Source organism: Anabrus simplex, chromosome 7 (genome assembly GCF_040414725.1).
Source record: "Anabrus simplex isolate iqAnaSimp1 chromosome 7, ASM4041472v1, whole genome shotgun sequence".
Lineage (NCBI taxonomy): Eukaryota > Metazoa > Arthropoda > Insecta > Orthoptera > Tettigoniidae > Anabrus > Anabrus simplex.
The window spans coordinates 129,126,526-129,154,404 of NC_090271.1; the positions used below are offsets into that span (position 1 = coordinate 129,126,526).

A 27,879-nucleotide genomic window follows, 5' to 3' on the forward strand; every position below is an offset into this window, starting at 1 on the left:
TCACAGTTGTCAGCACCAGCTTTCTTGGGAATAGGTATAAAAACATTCTGCCGAAAATCGGATGGCACTTCTTCTGTCTAATACATCTTGCACACTAAATAGAATAACCTCGCCATGCTGGTTTGTCCTAAGGAAGTCAGTAATTCAGAGGAAATATCATCAATTCTAGGTGCCTTATTCCTATTTAGGTCTCTCACAGCTCTGTCAAACTCTGACCTCAAAATTGAGTTCTCCCATTTCATTAGCATCAGCAGCCTCTTCTTGTTTCAGAACCATATCATCTACATCTACAATAAATGACGACAGATATCATGGAGAGGATTTGCAGAACTCAAAAGTTTTGATTCTGAATTTTGCAGCCTTTAGGGGAACATAATTTTTTGTTCTAAGTCTTCCTTTCCAGAGTGCAAGAGACTCAACATTACAAGCTCCAAGAACACACAGATTTCCTTCCCTGTCACTGGCTTCCACTTCCTGGCTCACGACCTTGGTTTCAAGGAAGCACCAAGTACACCTTTTGCCGCATACTTATTTGTCTCTCGAACAATTAGGTCATTTACTTTGTTATCAAAAAACAGCAGGAAAGCATCTCGGATTCAAAATGCTTTTTGGTACTCGGCACACCTGTGAAGGAAAACTTTTATGTGTTTGTGAAGAAATCTTCCTCTCACCACAACCAGTGAACAGTGTATGAAGATATTACAGCTGAAACTGTTTCTTCTTCATCTGCGCTGTATGCCACTTCTCCTTTAACCTCTTGCTGTGCATAATCACTGTCCATATCACTACCACAAATATTACTTCTTGATACAGAATGAGACGACCCAGCCATTCTTCTATGACTGAGTAGCTTCTAGCCTACAAAACAAGAAATACCTGCAAAGTATTTACTGTTGGTACTTCCCCTTTATAAGGGGCAAGAATTTTTAAGTTAGATATAGTTCACAAAGCATTCTCTAGATGACAGGAAAGACATGATGCCTTCTCTCATCCTCATTCTAAAGTAGCTTCCTTGAAACTCAATAGAGAGCATTTCATGTTCCATCTCTGATCGATAAGTGAAAAGCAATATATATATATCAATCAATTTCATATGATTTCATTCAATTTCATTTCTAATTGTGAAACAGAGATAGCAGGGAAGTGTACAATTTCTTGAATCGTAAGGTGAAAAATTATCCCACAAAGGAACAGTCTTGCATGTGTTTTAGGTGTTCTAACTTCCACCTGCACCGGCTGAACGAGTATAGTCCACTGGACGTCCAACGTACGTCGAACTGGCTTGAGTGATTAAAATTTCCTTACATTTTGAAATACATCATAGTGTGCCAGTTTTTGTATCTAAGAAGTGGATAACATTTCATCATACACTTACAGAGTTCTTAAGTTTAGCAATTGTTTCAAGAATAATCTTATTGGTTAATTAAAAAGAAATTTTTCTCATATCAAGACTATAATTACCTATCAAGACTATAATTACCCTATATTGTCAAAGACTGTGACCACTTTTAATTGAAGTTTTGTATCCTTTCAGGAAGAACTTTCAAATCTTTTAGGAAAAGTAAAAGAAGTTATCTCAGAAAATGAAGGACTTCATGAAAAAGAAAAGTCTGGTCTCTTGAAATCAGTTTTTGATTGTTTTGAAAGTGAAGAGGATGACCAAGATGGAGAACATGACAAGGTAAGTAAAGGTTGAGTGTCTTGTTTTCTTTGCAATTCTGGACTCTCCTGAATAGCCAATTCTGGACCCTCCTAAATAGCTTCTGTAATATAAGTCCCTTTGGATATTCTGTTTTGCTTTATTTTTACCCTTTATCTGTGGATCAAATCATAGCCTAGTGCTCCTTTCTAAGTAAAATATGAAGCTAAAGATGTTATTGCACAAACCAGAAATGATTTGTGATAAGATGTACCTATTACATTTCGAATTATCACTACCTTCGGAAATGAGCTATTAGTTTCATGAAGGATATGATGGCAATTGGCATTGTCACTGGCTTTTAAGTCAGTTGTGGCTAGAAAACAGGTCAACGCATGTGGGATTTTTGAAGTTATGAGTTGTATCCTGTGGGGAAGGTGGCGGACATTCAGGGAAGAATGTTAGGGCTCACCCTGATGCTAACTGTGACCCAAACCACAAATTGCTCTTAGGAGCATTCTCCTTAAAGTTGTGGTTTCTGAAGATGTGGGAAAGGCAGAAAATACTAGGAGTCCAGAACATAGAATCTTTTCTGTGAAACCTTATGGATAAGGCTAACTTGGTAAAGAGTGATTGTGCTGTCAATATCTATTGGCTGAATATCAAGGGCTGGGTTGGAGAAGCTATTAGGGTGAGCGAAACAATTCAAGTTGATAAAAAGAAGCACTGAATGACTGATACCACTCTTATTCTACTAGTTGAAGAAAGGCAGCACATTAAGCGCAGCTTCAGCTATGTGGACTGCGAGGATTGACTGCATCAGATCAATCAGAAGATCAAACAAGCCTGCAATCAAGACAAAGACACCTTCCTGAAAAACATTTGTTCCAAACTTGAGTGCCATACCATCTGAAACGAGACCCACAAACTTTTCAGGACTGCTAGGTATTTGACAAGGGAATTCAAGCCCCAAGCCGAAGTCGTTATGGACGAGTGTGGTGTGTAGATCACAGACGCAGAGGGCATCACAGAAGTATGGCAAGTGTACTGCATGAACCTGTTCAAGGATAACCAAGGCCATGCAGCCCCAATGGATGGATCTTGAGAACTGGAACCTGCTATATTGCAGTCTGAAATTGAAAAAGCATCAGTCGGCTGAGAAACAGGAAGGCACTCGGAACAGATGGTCTTGCTTCTGAGGTACTAAAAGCTATGGGTCAAGTTGGATCACAATGACACGCTGATCCTACAGTATCTGTGCAACATGATCTAGAGGACTAGAAGTGGATAAATGATGTCACTCAGGTTCACCAACTGAATGTTCCAACTACAGGGCAGTCGCTTCAATCCCTCATAGGCGAGCAAGCAAAATTCTTGACTTGTCCTTCGTAATAGGCTGAAAAAATTGTACTCCCTGAAATAGCTGAAGAGCATGTGGCTTTACCCCAAGAAAAGGCAACTGGCAGCAAATTCTGAATGTTTGTCAGGTTGTGGAAAAGGCCACATTGATTACCTCAAGGCATTTGACTTGGTGAAATGGACACCTCTGTGGACAGTTCTTCTGAAAATGGGAGTCCCGCTTCACTTGGTTGCACTTGTGTGGAGTCTTTTCCAGAGCAACACATTGGTTATCCAAATCAGTCAGGCAAAGTCCAGAAACTTCAGAGAGGAAGATGGTACATGTCGGGGCGACGACAGGATAATATTATAGTTTGATATACCACAATGAAATAAAATGTACCATAATTGATAAGATAACGTTCGGTGATCAAACGTGCTTAATAAAATATAATAAGAAGTAGGCTATGATGAGGAAAGTCGTGCAGTAAGGAAGGAACTAGGCCCAAAAGAAGATGACCAGAATAACAGTGCAAAATAATATATAAATATATTTTAACAACCATAAGTTAACAACCAGATAAAAATTTGGAAATGGAAGAAAAATCAAAAAAAGATGTGCCACATTTACAAAAGTATACAATATGCATCGAAACCAGAACCCTGAAAAGAAAAAGGACGCATGGGAAGGGAAAGGGGACTAGGATGAGAAAGGATCTTCTTCACCGGGTAATTGAATAGTTTAGCAGTAGCAATAGATCATAAATGAGAACTGAAGAAGCTTTCTTTTTGCAAATAGTCCATAGCGCAGTTCATAAGTAGAAAGAGTCTATGTGAAAGCTTTAAAGCGAAGCATTGCCACTCGACTGAGTAAAGTATTTATTATAGGCAAATGCCAGAATGAAGGTAAAGTCCAAATGTAAACAAATGTGTTATAAGCCTTGCTCACCGAGTTGTAGCAGATAATGTCCAGCTGAAGTTGACATAATAGCACAGCACACAGTTGTTAGCGTGTGTAAATCCACCACTCCGCCACGAAAGCCCGACTCAAGCATGGATGTATTTAAAGATAAAAATTTCATTGTTCCGTATTGAAAGTATTAACGTTAAAAATTAAATAATTGGAAAAGAGGTTCAACCTATTCAGTACATAGAGTATATAGGGAGATCGTAATATACAACGTCAAGCGTGGATGGGCGGAGAGAGCAGTTTAAAGAGGAAAGGAAGTTTCCAGAAATGAAGCGAAGGCTATACACACTAGCGAGTTCTAGAAAGAATAAAGTCACGTGGTGCACAGTACACAAGCACGGCAAAGTGTAGCACAGCTGATGTAATCAGTCGAGTTGACAGTAGGTGAGCAGAGTACATCATGCGGCGAGCGTAGAATTGAAGCAAGCAGCACCAAGCAAGGTAGGGAAACATAGAGTATATAGCGAGATCGTAATATACAAGATAGGGATGCATTCTCTCACTTGTCCTCTCCAGTGCATATACTGAACACATAATGAGAAAAGTGCTCAGGAACTGGGAAGGAGGTGTTTCTGTCAGGATTTAAGGAGGTCAGCAACCTGAAGTACGCTGACAACATGCTGATCCTGACTGCTAGTGACCAAGAACTACAGATTTTCATGGAGAACCTGATGTTGACTAGCAGAGAATATGGCATGAAGTCAAGTGAAGGAATACAAAGGTGGTGATTGTCATGGACAGAAAGCCAACAAATACAATGTGAGGAGATGGCTGGTTTTTGTTGTGGTCATCCAGAAACTTGTCTAAGTAGACTTCATGATTTCTAATATGGGAAAATATTCTGATGAAATCAAGAGAATGACAACCATGGCCAGGATAGCCACCACAAAGCTAAACAGAATATGCAAGTTTCAGAAAAACGTAAAACTCTAAGAGACTCATTCCCTCATATTCCCCATTGTTTCCTATGCAGAGTAACAAATTATGCTGTTCTATGCAATTATTTTAAATATACAACATCAAGTTACTACTTAATAGACTTATTGATCAGAGCAGAAATGTATTCAGTTCAATAAGACAGTTCAGCAATCAACAGTTAGATTGTGAACAAGCAGAAACATTCACAAAAGACCTAGGTTATGAAATTTTTCAAGCCGATGGTGGGTAGGTGGAAAAATTTAAACTTCAGAATGGAATAGTGCAAATGGTAATGTTAGGTGAAAGTGCTGCAGTCTGCAAGGTGGACAGCGAACATTACAAAGAAAATGTTTTACCAGCCCTGTTACAGGAGTACAGTCCTAATGACATGTTTGTTGCTGATGAGACTTCTTTCTTTTACAAATGCTTGCCTGCAAAGACACTGGTGTTTAAAAGGTGAAAAGTGTTTGATGGGGGGGGGGGGGGGAAGACGTAAAGAAAGGGTTACAGTGATGCTCGGAGATAATATAATGGGAACCAAAAAACTAAAACTTCTAATGATCAGAAATCTTTGAAGCCTCGCTGTTTCTAGTTGTGAAATAATTACCGGTCACGTACGAAAGCAACCGGAGCTTGTTGATGAAAGCTCCACTTATAAATCTTGGCTGCATGGTATTGACAAGAAGTTTCAACGTGAAGGGTGGAAAAATCCTCCTTTCCGTGGATAACTGCCCTGCTCATCCCAAGGGGCTCACTCAGGAGTTAAAGACAGTGCAAGTGGTCTTCTTTCCACCGAACTTTAAAATCCAAACTACAGCCTATGGACCAAGGGGTGATTAAAGACTTGAAGCATTACTATAGGAAAAGGGCTGTTCAGAGAATTCTGAAACTAATTGAATCTGAGGAGTCATTAATGGACATCAATCTACTACAGTTGATAACAATGCTGAGTAAATCATGGGCTGATGTGAAGCAGGAAGCAATTCGTAAACTGCTTCCACAAAGCAGGATTTTTGAAAGGTGACTTAATTGCTGCAGAGCACGAGAAGAGGAAGTCACTCCCATTCCTGAAGAAGGGTGGAGTATCAGCAGCTTGTTAACTGCTAAGCTGGTTTTGAGGCTTACGTGAATGTGGACTCTGATGTTCTGACATTAGAGGGGTGGAGCATTCTTCGGACACCATCAACACTGAAGAAGAGGAAAAAGATGAAGATGATTTCCAACAAGAAGAGTTGCAAGAGTTGGATCTGTCCTTTCCGGAACTGTCAACAGACCATGCGTTAGGTGCACTTGCTATTCTTCGATCTTACATACAGTTGATGATGCTTGTTGTTGTTAGTCGAATGTAAGTGACAGTATTTTTTAAAGTTGAAAACTGTGAAAGAAAGTTTAACAGTAACAAATAGAAGGAACTAACGGATTTTTACCCAAGGTGTTAATGGAGTTATGTTTCTTGTTTCACTACTGTATGAATTCTGTCCTCAAGAAAGTTGTTATAATTAAAGTGTTGCTATAAAATACGAGTTTGTTTTTATATTTATATTGTTAGATATTGTTAAATACTGTATTCAGTATCAGCCCGTAGATGCAAATAATTCAAAAATGTGCTATACATCCTCAAAAATGGGATTTCTCTGTATCTCAGTTTGATAACTCGAAATAAAATTTATCTCCCGAGATGATTCGAGATTTCAAGGTTCCATTCCTTGTTTGTAATGACATATTTTAACTATACTTTGTAAGTCTTGTGTGAATTCCTTCATGGTTGATTGTAGTTATGACACAGTTACCTTTATTTTTCATGGTTTTTTTTCTCATGGGGTATTTTAGTCCTCCTCATTCGTTATCATGTAACTTCTTGTTTTGGTATAGTTTCTTGTAATATGTAGTGTATCTTGTTTTCATGTAATCCTTCTGTTGTATTTTTTTTCTTATTTTACATTTTATGGCCTACTTTGTACCACTCTAGCCAATTATACAAAGGATTTCTTGATTTCCTATCAGCGTAATATTTTTTCATTATGAGAGATCCTGCCTTCCTTTGTTCTGTTGAAAATACCCTCCGATTAGACCTTTTATTGATCTTGGTCTTGAAGTGTCTTAATTTTTTCTGTTTTTTTAAATCTTCTAGTAGTTCTTTAATATCCTCCTCAATTTCCATGATCCATTTAATCTTGGTCTTGCTATTGCATAATCTTTCAATTATTCTTCTGTGTCGAGTTTCCTTAATATTGTTGGACAATTGAGCGAAGTCATCAGCAAATCCTAAACAGTTTAAACTTAAATTTTGTTTTGGAGCTTCCAACTTTTATGTTCTTTGGGTTGACCTTGTACCATTCCCTTTTTTTTTTTTTTTTTTTTTTTCTTATATAGTTTATGTCCCCATTGGAGCACTTTAATCAGTCATATACATTAAAGTCTAATAGTATTAAATAGTCAGTTTTTCAGCTTCTTCTTCTTCTGCTCCCAAAACTTCTTCATCCTGTCGGACCTAGCTGCTCTTTGGTCGTCAGTAATGGTGTACTTCCTTTGTTCAAATGTTATGAGTTTGAATCACAAGTGTTTATTTTTTAGAATTCTCGTTTCTCTGCATTCAATTTGGAGCATTGATAAATTTAATTCTTCTAAATCATTTATGATTTCTGTGAACCAAGTGTTCTTTGTTTTGTTTTTCCAGAAGTAACTAAATAACTGCTTCACTAGTCGCGTTTCTGGCAGTCTGATTTTATGACCAAAAAAAAGCGATTCTCCTTTTCGGCATTGTATCTATTATTGATACGCTTTCACGATATACCACTTCATTAGGTAATAATCTCCATTGGCCATTAACTTGGTGTTTCTTATTGATGATTGTCCTGATAATTCTTCTATCTACTTTCTGCAATTTATTCGTTGTTGATTTAGTGTTCAACTTGAAGAGTGTTTCGCTAGCATAAGTTGCTTCAGGTTTTACAACTGTATTGTAATGTCGAAATTTAGCATTCATGGCCAGGTGATTTGCTGTGCTGTTTTCAGTTTAGATGTTCCGCTGTCGATCGATGTTTCCTCTTTTGTGTTCTAGGTTATAATTTCCCCAAGATATTTGAACTTATTCACAATTTTAATTTGTTTGCCATTGTCGAGGTGAATGGCTGGTGTTTCATTTCAGTCTTTTCAAATGAGATTTGCGGTCTGATTTTTGCAGCAATTTTCTTGTTCTTCAATTTGAAATTTAGCTTCTTCCACACTACTTGCTAGTAATACAAGATCATCTGCAAATGCTAGGCAATTAAGTTTAATATTTCTACCTATCTTAATGTTTGAATGACATTTCTTTACCCATTCTTGCATGACTTTCTCCAGGGCACAGTTAAACAATAATGGTGAGAGTCCATCTCCCTCTCGAAGTCCAGTGTGGATTTCAAATGGCTCAGACAATTCGCCTCTAAAGTTGACTTTCATCTTAGTATTCTTAAGAGTGATTCCAGTAAGATTGATGAGTTTTTGGTGTAAACCAAATTCTTTAAGGACTTTCAGTAGCGACTCATGATGAATACTGTCATAAGCTTTTATGAAATCAACAAAAGTGTTGATTAATCTCTTGTTCCAAACTCTATGGTGTTTCATGATCCACTTAAGACTGATGATTAGGTCGGGACGTACCATTTCCCTTATTATAAATTCTAATGCACAATTAAACAGTAATGGTGATAAACAGTCTCCTTGTCTTACACCTGTTTTAATCAAAAATGGTTCAGAAACCTCTCCTCTAAACTTTACTTTTGATATGGTATTAGTTAAAGCAAGTACTATCAGTTTAATTAATTTAGGATGGAGTCCAAAATTCTGTAAAATTTCTAACATTGAAGGTCTATGCCTTCTTAAAGTCAGTAAATGTTATTACTATAGGCTTGTTTTGTTTTCTATAGTATGCCATTATTAATTTTAGAGTGATGATCTGTTCAGCACAACTTCTACAGGGTCTACAGCCTCCTTGGTATTCTCCTAAATCTTTTTCTAGTTGATCCTTAATCCTTCCATATAAGATCTTGGAAAAAAATCTTGTTTGTGCAGTCCAAGATAGACAATCCTGTATAATTATTCGGATTACTCTTATTCCCGTTTTATAAAGAAGGTGTATTAAGGCTGTTGTCCAATGTTCTGAAAACTGTTCAGTGATCCAAATTTTTGTTAAAGCCATGTGTAAGGAAATCCAAACCGTATTACTTGAATATTTCCACATCTCTACAAAACGCTGGTCTTGTCTGCATGCCTTATCATTTTTAAGTTCTTTTTGTGCTGTCTGTGTTATTAAATTAGGATTTTATTGGAGTAATTGTATTCATCTGTAATAGTTCCTTAGGTTCTTCACAGTTCAAAAGATTACTGAATCCTTTTGCCATAATCTCAGCATTTTCACTACTGCTTCCATTTTCATCTTTCAACATTAATGTAGGTGAAGCATATTTCTGTAGTTGTCTTCCAAAAATGTTATTATAGTCTCTGCAATTGGTGTTATGATAATTAACTTCAATGGAATTTATTATATCCTAATGAAATTCTCTCTTAATTTTTCTAATATTTTGTGAGAATTTCTTCCTGATATTTTTTAGGTTGATAGCATTTTCTTCTGATGTATGGGCTTGGAACTTTAACCATGCCTGATGTCTCTCTCGATGAAGTTCATCACATTCTGTTGTCCACCATGCATTTTTTTTTTTTTTTACGAGGGTTTATTGGAGCTAAATTTTTGGCTCGTTTTTTGAGAATTGGGATCAATTCTTCAAGGTCATCTGTCAGTTTTATTGTTTGCTTGACTTCCTTATATTTGTCACTTTTTATTAACTGTTGTGGGTCATAAGTCCTCTTTACTTTATTAGTTTTGATATTCTTCTTCTTTAGTGGTGTGAATTTAAGTTTAATTTTGACAATGTAGTGATCAGAACCAGTATCTATTCCTCTTAATACTTTTACATTATAAATTTCCTTATGAAAAAATGCATCCATGCAAACATGGTCTAGCTGCCATTCCCCTTTCCTCCAGTCAGGATGTTTCCAAATTTTAAGTGTGTTTGGTTTCCTTTTGTAATATGTTGATTTAAATATAAGGTTATGCTCGCTTCAAAGTTCAACAAGTTGTTGGCCATTGTTATTTGTGAATATATGTGGAGCCTATTTTCCAGTTATATCTCTATACATTTTTTCCCTTCTTAATTGGGCATTAAAGTCCCCTAATAAAATTTTAACATTACTTTTATTTACTTTCTTTATTATGTGTTCAAGGAGATTCCAAAATGTATCCACTTCTTTCTTTGTTCATGCTAGAAATTTTTTTTCATTAGTAGGGGCATGAGCATTTATTATTGTATAAATTTTGTTTGTTGTTTTAAAGGTGAGAGTTGTTCTTGGTGATATTGCTTGAAAATCAATTATAGAATCTATTATTTTTAAATTCACTATAAATCCTGTTCCAAATTGGGGATATTGATTCTTAATAATAATAATAATAATAATAATAATAATAATAATAATAATAATAATAATAATAATAATAAACTGGTGTCCGAGAGGGTGATGGACTGTCCCCCATACTGTTCAATTGTGCCTTGGAGAAGGTAGTCAGAGAATGGGATAAGACAACCACTGGTGGAATTTGATTGGGATCGGTAAACAAGGGTATCAAGATCAAATGTTTAGCTTTCGCAGATGACATGGCCTTACTAGCTGAGATGTGGGAGGAAGCCAAGGAGCAGTCCTTCGAACTGCTGAAGCAAGCAGAAAAGATAGGTCTCAAAATCGCCTTTGGAAAACCAAAATAATAACCAACATTAAGAATCCTCCAAAATATATGAAAGTGGGAGAACAAAAAATTGAGATTGTCATGGATTTCAAATACCTTGGTGAATGGATCAGTTGGAATGGTCTTGAGAAGAAAGCAATGGAATCTCGACAAACCAAAATAGCAGCCTTCCAGCTTATGAAAGACACCTATTACAAAAAAATCCCTCTCCTGGAATTCTGAGATCAGGCATTATAATACAGTAGTAAAGCCTGAAGCCCTTTATGCTGCAGAAACACTGTCTATAACTACATATGGTCCAAAGGAAAAGTTGGAGGTAAAGGAAAGGAAAATACTACAAGAAATTCTTGGCCCCAAATTCCATAATAACGAACTTTCACACATCAGCAATGAAACCCTGTATAGGAAAACAAAAAGAATTTCTGACACAATAAGGAAAAGGAGAATTGACTTCTATGGCCACATTCTAAGATTGGACCCTAAAAGGATAACTAAAAGAATCTTCGACTATTTCTGCAATAAGAAAACCAATTATTAAATGTTGAACATTAATTTATTGAAACCACCTATTCAATACTGGTTAAGTCTTTATGACTATAACAATGTCATTACATTAATCGAAACCGACTTTCAACCTATTAGGTCGTGTTACGTACATTTAGTACGTGTTGAAGAGATGTTAAGTACAGAACAAAAATGGCCAACCAGACACCAGTGGGATCCGAACCCACAACCTCCCGATTTTGCGTTGGTTACTCTACCAATTGAGCTATGGTGACCTAGGCCATCTTTGTTCTGTTGGAAAGGATCTGAGCTACATTGTTATAGTCATAAAGACTTAACCCTGACAGTAACACGTCTATAAATATCGCTTTAGTTACACCACACGTTTCGAAGACGTGTCACTCAAAGCCTATTATTTAAAGTTACGTTAAAGTTACCAGATGGAATGAACAAGGAATAGAGGTGGTGGAGGGGATAATTCTCCCCTCCTTAAGAGGAATAGATGGCATTCATTCGCACAACACGTCAGAAAAACGTATGGTGTTACTGTCAGGGTTAACCAGTATTGAATAGGTGGTTTCAATAAATTAATGTTCAACATTTAATAATTGATTTTCAATACGGTAAAAATGAAAATAATCACTTGTAATAAGAAAACCAAGCCGAACTGGTTTAAGGAAACTGAGAAGGACCTATGAGAGTTCCAAATTACAGAAGAGATGCTTGCAGATGGATCCATGAAGAAAATAACCAAAGATAAAATAAGTTTCAGGACAGGGTGAAGCCCAAACGACTATACAGAATTGCTGAAGAAGAGATCTGAAGGATGAAAGGATGTACTGGGAGGACAGGAAAACACGACTCACTAACCATTGATAGATCTATCGTACCCCAAAGTGGGTGAAACGGACAATAAGAAGAAGAAGAAGAAGAACAATAATAATATCATCATAAAGCTACAAACTTGATTGCTTTGATTGGTTTTGTCAAGAAGTAAGGTTTATCAAAAAGGAAATAGAGTTGGGCAGTTATGTTACAACTGGTTAGATGCTTTGCTTTTGTGTTTAGAATTAAGCACCGGGTGAGTTGGCCATGCATTTTGGGGCGCGCAGCTTGCATCTGGGAGATAGTGGGTTTGAATCCCACTGTCGGCAGCCCTGAAAATGGTTTTCTGTGATTTCCCATTTTCACATGAGGCAAATGCTGGGATGAAGCTTACTTAAGGTAATTAATCCCAGAGATCCCAGGCCTTTTCTATCCCATCGTCGCCATAAGACCTATCTGTGTCGGTGCAGTACAGCCTAAAGCAAATTGAAAAAAAAAATCAGAATTAAACAATTGAATCTAGGTACAGTCCAACAGCATTTAAGTACATTTAAATTTACTAGCATGTTAAAAAACCTTTTTCGATGAATAATTCGACACAGTAATGTCTCTTAAAACTATTAGTTTTGAATGGGACATTAATTAGGATTATTACTCTGAGATGCCACTTTATTGGGACACCTTCTCTGGAGGTATGCGGGGCATCTCAGCCTTCAAAGTAGTTCAGTTCATCTAAACATACAATTTTTTTTTTTTTTTTTTTTTTTTTTTTTTTTACAATATTGGGGTTGTTGCACCAGAGTGGTGATCCATACAGACATGATGGCATTTTGCATATTTCAGAGGTGTAGGCCTACAGTGAACAATCCTTTCCTGTTCATCTGAACGACACTCAATATAATACAGATCCAGGGACTGGGTTGACGACTGTAACGAGAAGAAAATCATTACTTTGTCCATGAAGGTATTGTGCGGTATAGTGATCATCAGGCTGAATGTATGGGCTCATTATTTTCCTGAAAGTTACTAAGGAGAAGCAGTTGCCATTAAGAGGTTCATTTTGTAACAATGTTCTAATATAACGTTCAGACTTTAATCTGACATATGCCTGAAAAGTTTAACCATTGCGAGTACATCACCCCCACCAGTTTGAATAGATTTTTTCCAAGTGAGGCAGGTCCATGCATTAAATTTGTTCTGTTGAATCAATCAATCAATACTGATCTGCATTTAGGGCAGTCGCCCAGGTGGCAGATTCCCTATCTGTTGTTTTCCTAGCCTTTTCTTAAATGATTTCAATGACATTGGAAATTTATTGAACATCTCCCTTGGTAAGTTATTCCCATCCCTAACTCACCTTCTTATAAATGAATATTTGAATATTTGCTCTTGTATTCCAACTTTATCTTCATATTGTGATCGTTCCTACTTTTAAAGATGCCACTCAAACTTATTCGTCTACTAATGTCATTCCATGCCATTTCTCCGCTGACAGCTCGGAACATACCACTCAAATAAATATTAAAGTTTATTTTATTCCACCTTTTCAATACATAAAAAAGATAATGAATTAAATAAAATTATAGGGACATGTTTCGCCCTTTAATTATGGGCATGTTCAGCCTTAATCTAAAACTGAAAGTTGATTAATCAGGTACCTGATTGTAATTAACTTACATATGAATGTGAAGGAAATGTTGGAAATGTGCGAAATGGTTGACAATAGTTATGAAATTCTTAATATCAGGCCTTAATAAAGTCTAAAATACAAATATTCGTAAAATTATACACTTTCTTGAATGTAGTTAAGAAATTCTTGAAATGAGGCCTTAATGAAGTTTTAAATACAAGTAGTCATGAGTTTATACACTAGAGGAAACTTTTGAATCTTAAACAGATTGAATGTCACTATAATAATAACATCAAGTAGGGTTTATAATAAATGTGAAGTGATAAAAATTGTAGTTTTCTGGAAGCATGAGAGAAGAGTGCTTGAAGGTAAGTTGCTGTGTTAAAGGTTAGAGAAAACGTTGTGTGTAATTTCTTTTATTTTCAATTGAAAACACGTTTTCTCTCCGAATCTTCTTTACGTCAACCAATTTCAACGTTAATAAAGAGACTTCAATCCAAACTTCCCTTACGACTCTACACAAGAGACTACAGCCGTTCCTTCCTGCTAACATTTAACACAGCAACTTACCTTCAAGCACTCTTCTTCTCTCATGCTTCCAGAAAACTACAGTTTTATCACTTCACATTTATTATAAACCCCACTTGATGTGATTATTATAGTGACATTCAATCTGTTTAAGTTTCAAAAGTTTCCTCTAGTGTATAAACTCACGACTACTTGTATTTTAAACTTCATTAAGGCCTCATTTCAAGAATTTCTTAACTACATTCAAGAAAGTGTATAATTATACGAATATTTGTATTTTAGACTTTATTAAGGCCTGATGTTAAGAATTTCATAACTATTGTCAACCATTTCGCACATTTCCAACATTTCCTTCACATTCATATGTAAGTTAATTACAATCAGGTACCTGATTAATCAACTTTCAGTTTGAGATTAAGGCTGAAGATGCCCATAATTAAAGGGCGAAACATGTCCCTATAATTTTATTTAATTCATTATCTTTTTTATGTATTGAACAGGTGGAATAAATAAACTTTAATATTTATTTGACTTCATTGTACATTTCAATATGGACATAAAGATGAGAATACTGAGCTCGATAGCTGCAGTCGCTTAGGTACGGCCAGTATCCAGTGTTCGGGAGATAGTAGGTTCGAACCCTACTGTCGACAGCCCTGAAAATGGTTTTCCGTGGTTTCCCATTTTCACACCAGGCAAATGCTGGGGCTGTACCTTAATTAAGGCCACGGCCGCTTCTTTCCCACTCCTAGCCCTTTCCTGTCCCATCGTCGCCGTAAGACCTATCTGTGTCAGTGTGACGTAAAACAACTAGGAAAAAAAAACATGAGAATAAATAACATACCCATACCACTCAGTCGAGCAGCTCGTCTCCTTTCTCCCAGTTCTTCCCAGCCCAAACTTTGCAACATTTTTGTAACTCTACTCTTTTGTGGGAAATCACCCAGAACAAATCGAGCTGCTTTTCTTTGGATTTTTTCCAGTTCTCGAATCAAGTAATCCTGGTGAGGGTCCCTTACACTTGAACCATACTCTAGTTGGGATCTTACCAGAGACTTATAAGCTCTCTCCTTTACATCCTTGCTACAACCCCTAAACACCCTCATAACCATGTGCAGAGGTCTGTATCCTTTATTTACAATCCCATTTATGTGATTGCCCCAATGAAGATCTTTCCTTACATTAACACCCAGATACTTTCAGTGATCCCCAAAAGGAACTTTCACCCCATCAACCCAGTAATTAAAACTCAGAGGACATTTCCTATTTGTGAAACTCACAACCTGACTTTTAAACCCGTTTATCATCATACCATTGCCTACTGTCCATCTCACAAAATTATCGAGGTCTTTTTGCAGTTGCTCACAATCTTGTAATTTATTTATTACTCTATAGAGAATAAACATCATCTGCAAAAAGCCTTTGCTCTTGATTCCACTCCTTTACTCAAATCATTTATATATATATATAAGAAAACATGAAGGTCCAATAATACTGCCTTGAGGAATTCCACTCTTAATTATTGCAGGGTCAGATAAAACTTCGCCTACTCTAATTCCCTGAGATCTATTTTCTAGAAATATAGCAACCCATTCAGTCACACTTTTGTCTAGTCCAGTTGCACTCATTTTTGCCAGTAGTCTCCCATGATTCACCCTATCAAATGCTTTAGACAGGTCAATCGCGATATAGTCCATTTGACCTCCAGGATCCAAAGTATCTGCTATATCTTGCTGGAATCCAACAAGTTGAGCTTCAGTGAAATAACCTTTCCTAAAACCGAATTGCCTTCTATCAAACCAGTTATTAATTTTGCAGACATGTCTAATGTAATCAGAAAGGATGCCTTCCCAAAGCTTACATGCAATGCATGTCAAACTTACTGGCCTGTAATTTTCAGCTTTATGTTTTTCACCCTTTCCTTTACACACAGGGGCTACTATAGCAACTTTCCATTCATTTGGTATAGCTCCTTCAACCAAACAATAATCAAATAAGTACTTCAGATATGGTACTATATCCCAACCCATTGTCTTATCAATTCCAGACACTTTTCTAGTTTTCAACTTTTGTATCTTATTGTATATTTCATTGTTATCATATGTAAATTTTAATACTTCTTTAGCATTAGTCACCTCCTCTATCTGGACATTTTCCTTGTAACCAACAATCTTTACATACTGTTGACTGAATACTTCTGCCTTTTAAAGATCCTCACATACACACTTGTTCATTAATTATTCCTTGAATGGCCTTCTTGGAACCTGTTTCTGCCTTAAAGTACCTATACATACCCTTCCATTTTTCACTAAAATTTGTATGACTGCCAATTATGCTTTCCATCATGTTATCCTTAGCTGCCTTCTTTGCTAGATTCAATTTCCTAGTAAGTTCCTTCAATTCCTCCTTACTTCTGAAGCCATTTCTAACTCTATTTCTTTCCGATCTGCACCTCCTTATTAGTCTCTTTATTTCTCTATTTTAATAAGGTGGGTCTTTATCATTCCTTACCACCTTTAAAGGTACAAACCTGTTTTCACATTCCTCAACAATTTCTTTAAACCCATCCCAGAGTTTGTTTACATTCTTATTTACAATTTTCCACCAATATTAATTACTTTTAAAAACTGCCTCATGCCTGCTTTATCAGCCATATGGTACTGCCTAATAGTCCTACTTTTAAAACCTTCCTTTCTATCACATTTATTTTTAACTACGTCAAAAACAGCTTCATGATCACTAATACCATCTATTACTTCCATTTCTCTATAGAGCCCATGTGGTTTTATCAGCACCATGTCCAGGATATTTTTCCCTCTGGATGGTTCCATCACTTTCTGAATCAGCTGTCCTTCCCACATTAGCTTATTTGCCATTTGTTGGTCATGCTTTCTGTCGTTTGCATTTCCTCCCCAATTGACATTTGGTAAATTCAGATCTCCCGCTACAATCACATTCCTTTCCATGTCGTTTCCCACATAGCTGATTATCTTATCAAATAATTCTGAATCTGTGTCAGCGCTACCCTTTCCCGGTCTGTACACTCCAAAGACTTCAAATTGCCTATTGTCTTTAGAAATGAGCCTTACACCTAAAATTTCATGTTTCTCATCTTTAACTTTTTCGTAGCTTACAAATTCATTCTTTCACCAGAATGAATACTCCCCCTCCCACCATTCCTATCCTATCAGACCTGTAATCATAAGAATATGGTCATAAAGCAAAGAGGTGCTTGTTTTATTTTTTACTACATATGGTTCATGTTTGTGGGTTACTGTAGTCACGTCCTAGTTCGTGAACCATGGGCAACGGCTGAGTGGCCTAGTAAGTGGTCCTGAGAGTCGGGATACCAGTTGCTATGGAATGGGAGTGGGCATCTCGGACATATTCTGAGTCGTGGCCCTCCTTGTGCTCAGGCGGCTAGGACTATACAATTCACCGGTGGTCCATAACCCGTTAGAGGAGAGATCCTCACTTGGACTATGTGCAAGTAGGGTAGCATCCTGCTTCATGAATTTACCGAGCTCAGAACATTTTAAGCAAGCCTTGGACCTATGGGAGTAATGGAGTCCCACTCCCATTTGACAGGCGGGGGACTCCTTGGAAACAACTTGGCGAACGAAATGGAATTCGATGGGGAGATATCAATATTAATGGGGATTATGGAAGAAAGAAGGTAGAACTGGCTGAGTCAGCAAAGAGGATGCTTCTGGATGTGGTAGGAGTAAGTGATATTCGGGTAAGGGGAGATAGGGGAGATAATGAGGAAGAGATAGGAGATTATAAAGTGTACTTGACGGGTGTTAGAAAGGGAAGGGCAGAGTCTGGGGTAGGGCTCTTTATCAAGAATACCATTGCACACAACATAGTTTCTGTTAGGCACGTAAATGAGCGAATGATGTGGGTAGATTTGTCAGTTGGAGGAATTAGGACAAGAATTGTGTCCATGTATTCACCATGTGAGGGTGCAGATGAGGATGTTGACAACTTTTATGAAGCATTGAGTGACATCATGCTCAGGGTCAACAGCAAGGATAGAATAGTGCTAATGGGTGATTTCAATGCGAGAGTTGGGAATAGAACTGAAGGATACGAAAGGATGATTGGTAAATGTGGGGAAGATATGGAAGCTAATGGGAATGGGAAGCGTTTGCTGGACTTCTGTGCTAGTATTGTTTAGCTGTTACGAATACATTCTTCAAGCATAAGGCTATTCACCGCTACACATGGGAGGCTAGGGGTACCAGATCCATAATAGACTATATCTTAACAGGCTTTGAATTCAGGAAATCTGTTAGAAATGTAAGAGTTTTTCACAGATTTTTCGATGATACAGACCACTATCTGATCTATAGTGAACTAAGTATCTTCAGGCCTAGGGTAGAGAAAGTGAAATCTGTCTGCAAACGAATAAGGGTAGAAAATCTCCACGATAAGGAAATTAGACAGAAGTACATGGATATGATTAGTGAGAAGTTTCGAGCAGTAAACAGTAAGCAGGTTCAGGATATAGAAAGTGAATGGGTGGCATACAGGGATGCTGTAGTAGAAACAGGAACAACTGTGTGTAAAGATGGGAAAAGGTGAACATCTTGGTGGAATGATGAAGTGAGAGCAGCCTGTAAACGTAAAAAGAAGGCTTATCAGAAAGGGCTCCAAACAAGAGCCGAGGCAGACAGGGATTTGTACGTAGATGAAAGAAACAGAGCGAAACAAATAGTTGTGAATCCAAAAAGGAAAGGCTAGGTCAAGCAGCAGGGAAACCTTTCTGGACAGTAATAAAGAATCTTAGGAAGGGAGGGAAAAAGGAAATGAACAGTGTTTTGAGTAATTCAGGTGAACTCAGAATAGGTCCCAGGGAATCACTGGAGAGGTGGAGAGAATATTTTGAACATGTTCTCATTGTAAAAGGGTGTTTCAAGCAGCCAAGCTCATGGGGAGGAGCAAAATGATGTTGGTGAAATTATGCTTGAGGAAGTGGAAAGGATGGTAAATAAACTCTGTTGTCATAAGGCAGCAGGAATAAATGAAATTAGACCAGAAATGGTGAAGTATGGTGGGAAGGCAGGGATGAAATGGCTTCATAGAGTAATAAAATTAGCGTGGAGTGTTGGTAAGGTACCTTCAGATTGGACAAAAGCAGTAATTGCACCTATCTAAATGCAAGGGAACAAGAAGGATTGCAACAACTATCGAGGTATCTCATTGATTAGTATAACAGGCAAAGTATTCACTGGCATCCCTGAAGGGAGGGTGCGATCAGTCGTTGAGAGGAAGTTGGATGAAAACCAGTGTGGTTTCAGATCACAGAGAGGCTGTCAGGATCAGATTTTCAGTATGCGCCAGGTAATTGAAAAATGCTACGAGAGGAATAGGCAGTTGTGTTTATGTTTCGTCGATCTAGAGAATGTATATGACAGGGTACCGAGGGAAGAGATGTTCACTATACTGGGGGACTATGGAATTAATGGTAGATTATTAAAATCAATCAAAGGCATTAATGTTGACAATTGGGCTTCAGTGAGAATTGATGGGTTCTTGGTTCAGGGTTCTTACAGGAGTTAGACAAGGCTGTAATCTTTCACCTATGCTGTTCGTAGTTTACATGGATCATCTGCTGAAAGGTATAAAATGGCAGGGAGGGATTCAGTTAGGTGGAAATGTAGTAAGCAGTTTGGCCTATGCTGACGACTTGGTCTTAATGGCAGATTGTGCCGAAAGCCTGCAGTCTAATATCTTGGAACTTGAAAATAGGTGCAATGAGTATGGTATGAAAATTAGCCTCTCGAAGACTAAATTGATGTCAGTAGGTAAGAAATTCAACAGAATTGAATGTCAGATTGGTGATACAAAGCTAGAACAGGTTGATAATTTCAAGTATTTAGGTTGTGTGTTCTCCCAAGATGGTAATATAGTAAGTGAGATTGAATCAAGGTGTAGTAAAGCAAATGCAGTGAGCTCACAGTTGCAATCAGCAGTATTCTGCAAGAAGGAAGTCAGCTCCCAGACGAAACTATCTTTACATCGGTCTGTTTTCAGACCAACTGTGCTTTATGGGAGCGAAAGCTGGATGGACTCAGGATATCTTATTCATAAGTTAGAAGTAACAGACATGAAAGTAGCGAGAATGATTGCTGGTACAAACAGGTGGGAACAATGGCAGGAGGGTACTCGGAATGAGGAGATAAGGCTAATTTAGGAAAGAACTCAATGGATGAAGCTGTACGCATAAACCGGCTTCGGTGGTGGGGTAATGTGAGGCGAATGGAGGGGGATAGGTTACCTAGGAGAATAATTGACTCTGCTATGGAGGGTAAGAGAAGTAGAGGGAGACCAAGACGACGATGGTTAGACTCGGTTTCTAATGATTTGAAGATAAGAGGTATAGAACTAAATGAGGCCACAACACTAGTTGCGAATCGAAGATTGTGGTGACGTTTAGTAAATTCACAGAGGCTTGCAGATTGAACGCAGAAAGGCATAACAGTCTATAATGATAATGGATGTATGGATGTATAATTTTTTTGTATGGGACTTAGCGGACTTAGCATTATTGAAGAAATTCAGTCAAAATCTATCAATACTTAGCCGCTTATTACATCTTTACTTCTTGGCACTTTTTTTCAGTTTGTTTATTTTGCGATCAAGAGATTGAGTATCTTTCAAACATCCCAAAATTGAACATTTACTTTGGTTTTTTTTTTTTTTTTTTTTTTTTTATTTTTTTTTTTTTTTTATTTTTATTTTTTTTTTTGAACAAAAATTGCATTTGGGCGTTTCATAATCTTGGTGCTCTTAACATGCAAATTTCATGTAATAGGATTATTTTATTATGAACATTATAAAAAAACTTCAAAATCCTTAAAGTAAGAAGTAAACCGTAATAATGACCCTGGTATTAAATTAATGTGAGTAAAAATAACTATAATAAGCATATTTATAAACTACTTTTGTTATATTATTAAAAACAATCCATTTTCTTCTCAAAGAATATTACCGCTTATGTATATTACGACTTCAATATTTGATGAGTCTCTTCCGCTTTTTACAAACAATCGTGATGACATATTATTTGAGTTTATTTTTCAGACAGACAAAAGAAAACTGCAGCCAACTAAAAAGAAGCGCTTGGAAGGTCCAAGTATTGTTTTTGAATCACGGATAAGTGAACTAGAGGCACAATTGACCCAAACGAGAATAGATCTACGAAAAGCACTGGAAGAAGCTGAAACGTGCAAAAAGAAATTGGCTGATGGCCATCCATCCTCAGACTCGTCTCTTGGGCATGTTGATTCGTATCGGCAACAAATCGAAACTCTTCAAAGGTATTTAAATATCAGATTGTGTTTAGTTGTATTTTAAGTATGTTTAGTGTGTATTTGTTTGTTGTATACTTTTATCATATAGTTATTGTGTTGAAGAGGAGATGGGAGTCAATGGAGTAGTATGTGGTGCTGTGGGTGCATTGCTTGCTGGTGGAAGTGTACCATTTATTCCTACTAAAGGTGCATTTTCCAAGGTGCGACTGTAGCCGCCACTGCGGCCAGAGCCGCAACGACTGAGGTCCCCTTATACATTGGCGACAGCAGGCGCAAGCGACAGGCAAGTGGGGTGTTTTCGTAGACACGGCTCCAGCTACCAGTCGAACAGTCCAGTTCGTCAGAAAGCGATTTCGTTAGTGGCAGGGCTTTCCTTGACATTTTAATGGAAGAAGAAGAAGACAACAAAATATTGTTAATGTGGTATCTCGGCATGGAAAGATGGAAAGTCAACAGTATATTTGCATCGCACTATGAGGAAGGATGCTATAATATTTTAATTAACAGGCATCTCTTAAGTGATGAGACAAAGTTCAGGGAGTATTTCAGACTGAGTGTTAGTCAGTTTAGTTATATTCTCGAACTTATAAAAAGTGAAATTTTGAAAACCCCATGCAATCGGTACAAGAAGCCCCTCGGCCCAGCTGAGAAACTTGCACTCACTCTCAGGTACAGACATTTTAATCTTATTTTAACAGTGTTTAGCTCAACTGAATAAATGTTTTTACAGTAAGACATAATGATCAGTAAATCTATGGTCATAATAGGCATGAAACTTCAAGTGTTTTTTTGCTAGTGGCTTTACGTCGCATCGACACAGATAGGTCTTATGGCGACGATGGCATAGGAAAGGCCTAGGAGTTAGAAGGAAGCAGCCATGGCCTCAATTAAGGTACAGCCCCAGCATTTGCCTGGTGTGAAAATGGGAAACCACGGAAAACCATCTTCAGGGCTGCCGACAATGGGATTCGAACCCACTATCTCCCGAATGCAAGCTCACAGCTGCGCGCCCCTAACAGCACGGCCAACTCCCCGGTAAACTACAAGTTTAACAAACCCGCAACTTAATTGACTGACACAACATTAATTGCACTCATATGTCAATTATTTACATACTTAGACATGCTATTACATCGCTGTAATTTCGTAGAAGTAGATATAATTTAATTTATGCAGTTGCAAAACTGTCTAGCGTACTACTATTCAATCTAGGGAATGAAGGAATCAATAAAAATGCATAGAAATGATAATGCAATGTGGGATTTACATTTTATTTAAAAGTACATATTACACTGTATATTCATCCCTATAAATTATGACCCAGTAAGCTTGACAAGATATCATGACTGTTTACATCTGTGCACGGCTCGGCTTTTAGTGGCCATTGATTGACAGAGGAGAATGCGTGCGGAGGAGATGTTGAGGAATAGTCACTTGCTTTAAATCATACACACATTTATGCTCGGAAACTAAGTGGCAAAGAGCTATATCATGCCAGTGACTGAACATTCTCTCGACTTTTTGTTGATTCGACATCACACCCAAAGTCAATAATTAAGTACTACACAACATATATCAACTGTCACAGCGATTGCAGCCACCAGCACTGCTCACTGCACCAGTGTGGCGGCTTAAGCCGCAATCGCCGCGAGTCTCAGACCAAACTCAAACCGTGCATGCGTGGAGATAGAGGCTGCTGTCGCCATGCGGCTACAATCGCACCTTGGAAAACGCACCGTCGGATGCATGCATGTATATTCATGCATAGTTCCTTGACAATGCCTACACAGACTGCTAAGTGATGCAAGAGCAGAAAAGTGAGTTCCCGACACTTTAAAATGGGGACCCACCAACTAAGGGAGGCAACCCTAACAGAAAACATTGGTACTCCAGAATTGCTGGAGGTTGGCTGTGGGCTGAGGACTAAACCAGGGGAAATCTTGCTGTGAAATCTCATTGAGAATTAGCTGGATTGACCAAACAGGCAGAAGTTTCAATACTCGTTATATTGAACATACGAATGCTACAAAATATAATCACTTTTCCACAATGGGGGACCGAGCTCAATAGCTGCAGTCACTTAATTGCGGCCAATATCCAGTATTCGAGAGATAGTGGGTTCGAACTTCACTGTCGGCAGCCCTGAAGATGGTTTTCCGTGGTTTCCCATATTCACACCAGGCAAATGCTGGGGCTGTACCTTAATTAAGGCCACAGCTGCTTCCTTCCCATTCCTAGTTCCTTCCTGTCCCATCATCGCCATAAGACCTGTCTGTGTCAGTGCGACGTAAAGCAACTTGCACCTTACAAAATCCAGAATGGGGTAGCACATGGCTAACTTTAAACATAACTCCTCTAATACTGAACAAGATATATATACCAATATATACCAATCCTAATTGCAACTTGAATGTGAAATAACTGAAAAATCAAATATCTTATACAATGCTGCTATCCCTTTAAATTACTAACTTTTATTCCAATAAGATTGTTATTCAACACCACAAACACACTTTCCAGTCTCTTCTGCCCACCTTCCTCCCCTCCTGGACTCCAAACAATCAGCTCGTCACAAACTACAGACAGCACTCGGTGCACCTCTCGCAAAGCCGCTGGAAACAAGCCCACAAGGATTTGAGGGAGTAAGTTTTAAAATTTTCAAACAACCAACCATCGTAATGACCAAGGATGTTCCTTTGTCATTAAACTTTATAGTATGACAATAAAACCCAGCAAGTGGGTTATCAAATACTGTATTATCCTATGTATTATTCAAGATAACATAATTATATTTTACACATAAATAACTGGTGCACAGCAAGTCTGTTTAAAAATAACACTTTACTATGAGAAAATATATTTTAAGACAATGTTAGTGATATTAATCAACAAGTGAAGTGTGCTATTTTAGAATTTAGGATTATAATTATATTCAGCTGAAGATGGCCTATATAAAGGCCAAAACTTGTACTGTGACTTGAAATATAAATGTATATTTTTTATACGTGTAGTGTATTGATTGGGTGGAAACATCCCATCCTTACATTTTGTGAATTTAAGATCCATCAGTATGGATAAAATGAAATTAATATCATGTGAGATAACTTATTTCATCAATGTATCAGAAATAGGTATGAGATGTATTTCCTCATTAATTGCTGAAATATCCATGCATGTATACTGTAACCGGTACTACAGCGGTTACACTAAACAAAACACTAAACACAGTAAAGGGAGGAAAGTAAGTGCAATTACACAGTACCAAAAACCACTACACACTCAGTGAAACATCAGCTGAAACTATGCGGATCTCCGCCGATAACAACATTAGTAAATATCAGTAGGGCCAACTACATGACAATAAACCAGGAAGGTGGGAAGGAGCTGGGAACCTACCAAGGGCATGGATATGGCTTAGGTTGCAGTTTCAGAAATAATCAACCGTGATCCTTAATTTTCAAAATATTATTTACAAATGGCCTTTACAAATAAATTCCGAACAAATTCGCCATGCGGAAGGTACCAACACATAACGATAGTAAAATACAACCTGCATGTTCTGCTGAGACACACCAATTATTAATACACGTTCTTTGACAATAGCTTCCTATAAGTTCAACGATTCAAACAAACTATACATCTAGTTACAAATCCAGTTGTACAATGCAATTTAGTAGGTAAGAAGAAATGTAATACGCTATTACAATTTACAGTGAAGTTAAACGTACTTTTCAAAAACTCTGGCGTACATCAATTGACATGGAACTACCAGAGGCAAAACCCCAAGGTAAATATATTAAACTACAATTTACATATTTAGTAAAACAAGGAACGGGGAATGCCTCGAAAACAAACAGGCAAGCCCAGCTGAAAAGCTAAGGCATCATAAATAATTAAGTGGCAAATCTAGGTGATGTTAGGGCAGACTCCTATATGAAAAGCAAACGAACATTACAGGAAATTTAAGCTGGAACAGAAATCAAGACTGCTTACCCCAAAGTGGCCCATCCTGGTGCCGAGACGACCTCAAAACTTCGGACAACCAGACAGATGGCTCACAGACCACAGACAGACCAAGACCACGAAATGCTGCCTCGCTCTCTTAAAAGGTAAACCCTGGCCTTGGAGTAGCCAATCAGAACGCATGAGCCCGCCTATTGCCACCCAGATTCACCAATCACAACTCCTACTTCAGTCGCGAACTTTAAATTTCTCGAATACGCACGATCGCGAATCTTCCATTTCCAGAACAGTCAGAAAATACTTCCTGGAATACATAACCAACAAAAGGCAACACACCCTGTTCAAAAATTCATGTGACAAGTTTCTGGACACTTCCAATAAATATAGAACTGAAATCTACTATTTACAAATACCATATGTTACCAAAATATTACACTGTACAGGTTAGGTCGTTACATGGAATACAAATAAAACATTATATCACCACACTTCAGATCATACAGTAAGTACTACGGAAGGTTTACAAATAAAGTCTTCAATAAACACTTTCCACTTCCAATACATTCTACACCTGTGACATATACTGTAGAAAGTGTTCTGTATTAAGTAACACATTTTTAAGGTTCAAGCAGATACACAAACAATAAAATAAAGATGTAAAAAAACAATCAAATTCTACTTTCAGCTATGGCTAATACATTTGAAGAAATTACATACTTAATGCATAGCTTATGATTTTTTATTTTTTTTAAATCTATTAACTTTAAACACCTTCCAAATTCTGCACTTGGTTATAGCTATCAAAATATTGTAGACCAGGCATATAATGGATGAGAACACTGTATACACAATTCAATTGTCTCAAAATTATACACAGGTAATTATTTATAAGATTGCTTGAAAACTGTTCAAGGTTACCAGAAACAGACATTACTGGTATTAGATTTGTTGCCCATTATTCATCTTGCAATATACTACAAGGGTCTTTCCAAGATTTACTGATGTTGTTTGTTAAGATAAGCTTAAATACAGAGAATTACCTCTGTAATCTGCAGACTTACCAGGACAGTATCTGAATTTGAGAGCAGGTTTCAGTATTACATTTTCTGTTAAATCTTCACTATTAATACATTCTGAATTTGTGATTATAGCTACTAAAATATTGTAGCCAAAATTAGTTTTAATTGCAAACGGTCTCCAAGATTTCTAGAGACGCTCTTCACATTAAGCTGTCCCTACAATCTCCAGCAAATCGCTGAGGCAGAAACAATGTTTTTCATATGGTCATCAGTCTAGCAGATTTTACTGTAAAAGCACTGTTTTCCCCACACAAGTACATCTTATGAAGAAATATTTCCTAAGTACATTATTTTATCAGTGAAATAGGATAGCTTCAGAACTGTGTATGACCAACCCTTGTTCTGTTTCTCGACGGGGTCAGGTATGAAGTGAGATAAATCTTTGTAGCGACTTGTACAACTAGATATCCTTCCTGATGTCAGCCTCATCAGAGGAGTTAAGGAGATGAAATGACGTGATATATGATAGTAGGAAGGGAGAGGGTGAAACCCAGTGCCAGCATTTAGCCTACTCCTGTCGAATAGCACCAAGGGGTCTGCTCAAGGCTGTACGTCCCCATCCGATGGACGAATTGCAATCAAGAGCATCATATGCCCTCACTCCATATAAGGTTTGTAATTGAATCCAGGCTTTTGGCACGCAATCTAGTGATTAGAAATTGTATACCACCCTTCTCCTACCCTGCCAGCAAACATTCTGATGGTGAATTTTTTTTGACAAACTGGATACCGGCTAACCACAGTGTCAGACCCTATAGACTTGGCGCCTTAACGATGATGGCTACCAGGCGGGCTAGCTTCAGAATTGTATTTGGCATAATTAATTCTTCAAACAGTAATGCACATGTGCAGGGCATTGTTTACTGCAGCTGGACTCAAACAGAAAAGATGGTAGCTTCTATTAACGCTAAAAAGAGAAAAAAAAATGGAAGGGGTCCAGCACTTCGAAAAATTAAGATATTGGTTAAAGAAAGACAAGGGGCACGAAGAGCATGAAAATGAAAGACTCTCTAGGCCTCGTAAACGTAATACTGTTGGGGTCAGAAAAAAACAAGAGTTGACCAAGTGAGTTCAGAAAGGATAGATGAAAGTGAAGAGTCTGGCACAAATTGGTGGAAGCAGTACCAGGACTTGGCTAAGGGCCCTGTGGTAGCCAACCCTGCTCCCAAGTTAAGAGTGCCTGGGGTCCCATTTAGTTGCCTCTTACGATGTGCAGTGAATACCGTGGGAATTATTCTATCACCTGCACCCACTGCGGGAAGTATATATTAAGAAACATCATATATGAATAAACATTTCCAGCACATTAATTGGATCTCTGGTTGCAATAATTGAAATTAATAGGGGTCCTCTCTAGTTGGTCATGAATGTAATTCGTCACTGCGGG

The 27,879-nt window shown here is 37.6% G+C and overlaps 1 protein-coding gene across 3 annotated transcripts in view; it reads left to right on the plus strand.

Annotated features, from left to right (window-relative positions):
- LOC136876967 (uro-adherence factor A) overlaps positions 1-27,879 on the plus strand; it is a 203,144-nt gene that overhangs the window by 36,822 nt on the left and 138,443 nt on the right. For all 3 annotated transcript variants that reach the window (XM_067150737.2, XM_067150739.2, XM_067150738.2), the window contains exons 4-5: positions 1,535-1,681; positions 21,221-21,456. In XM_067150737.2, the coding sequence (XP_067006838.2) occupies positions 1,535-1,681; positions 21,221-21,456 (383 nt within the window). The remainder of the gene's footprint in view (positions 1-1,534; positions 1,682-21,220; positions 21,457-27,879) is intronic.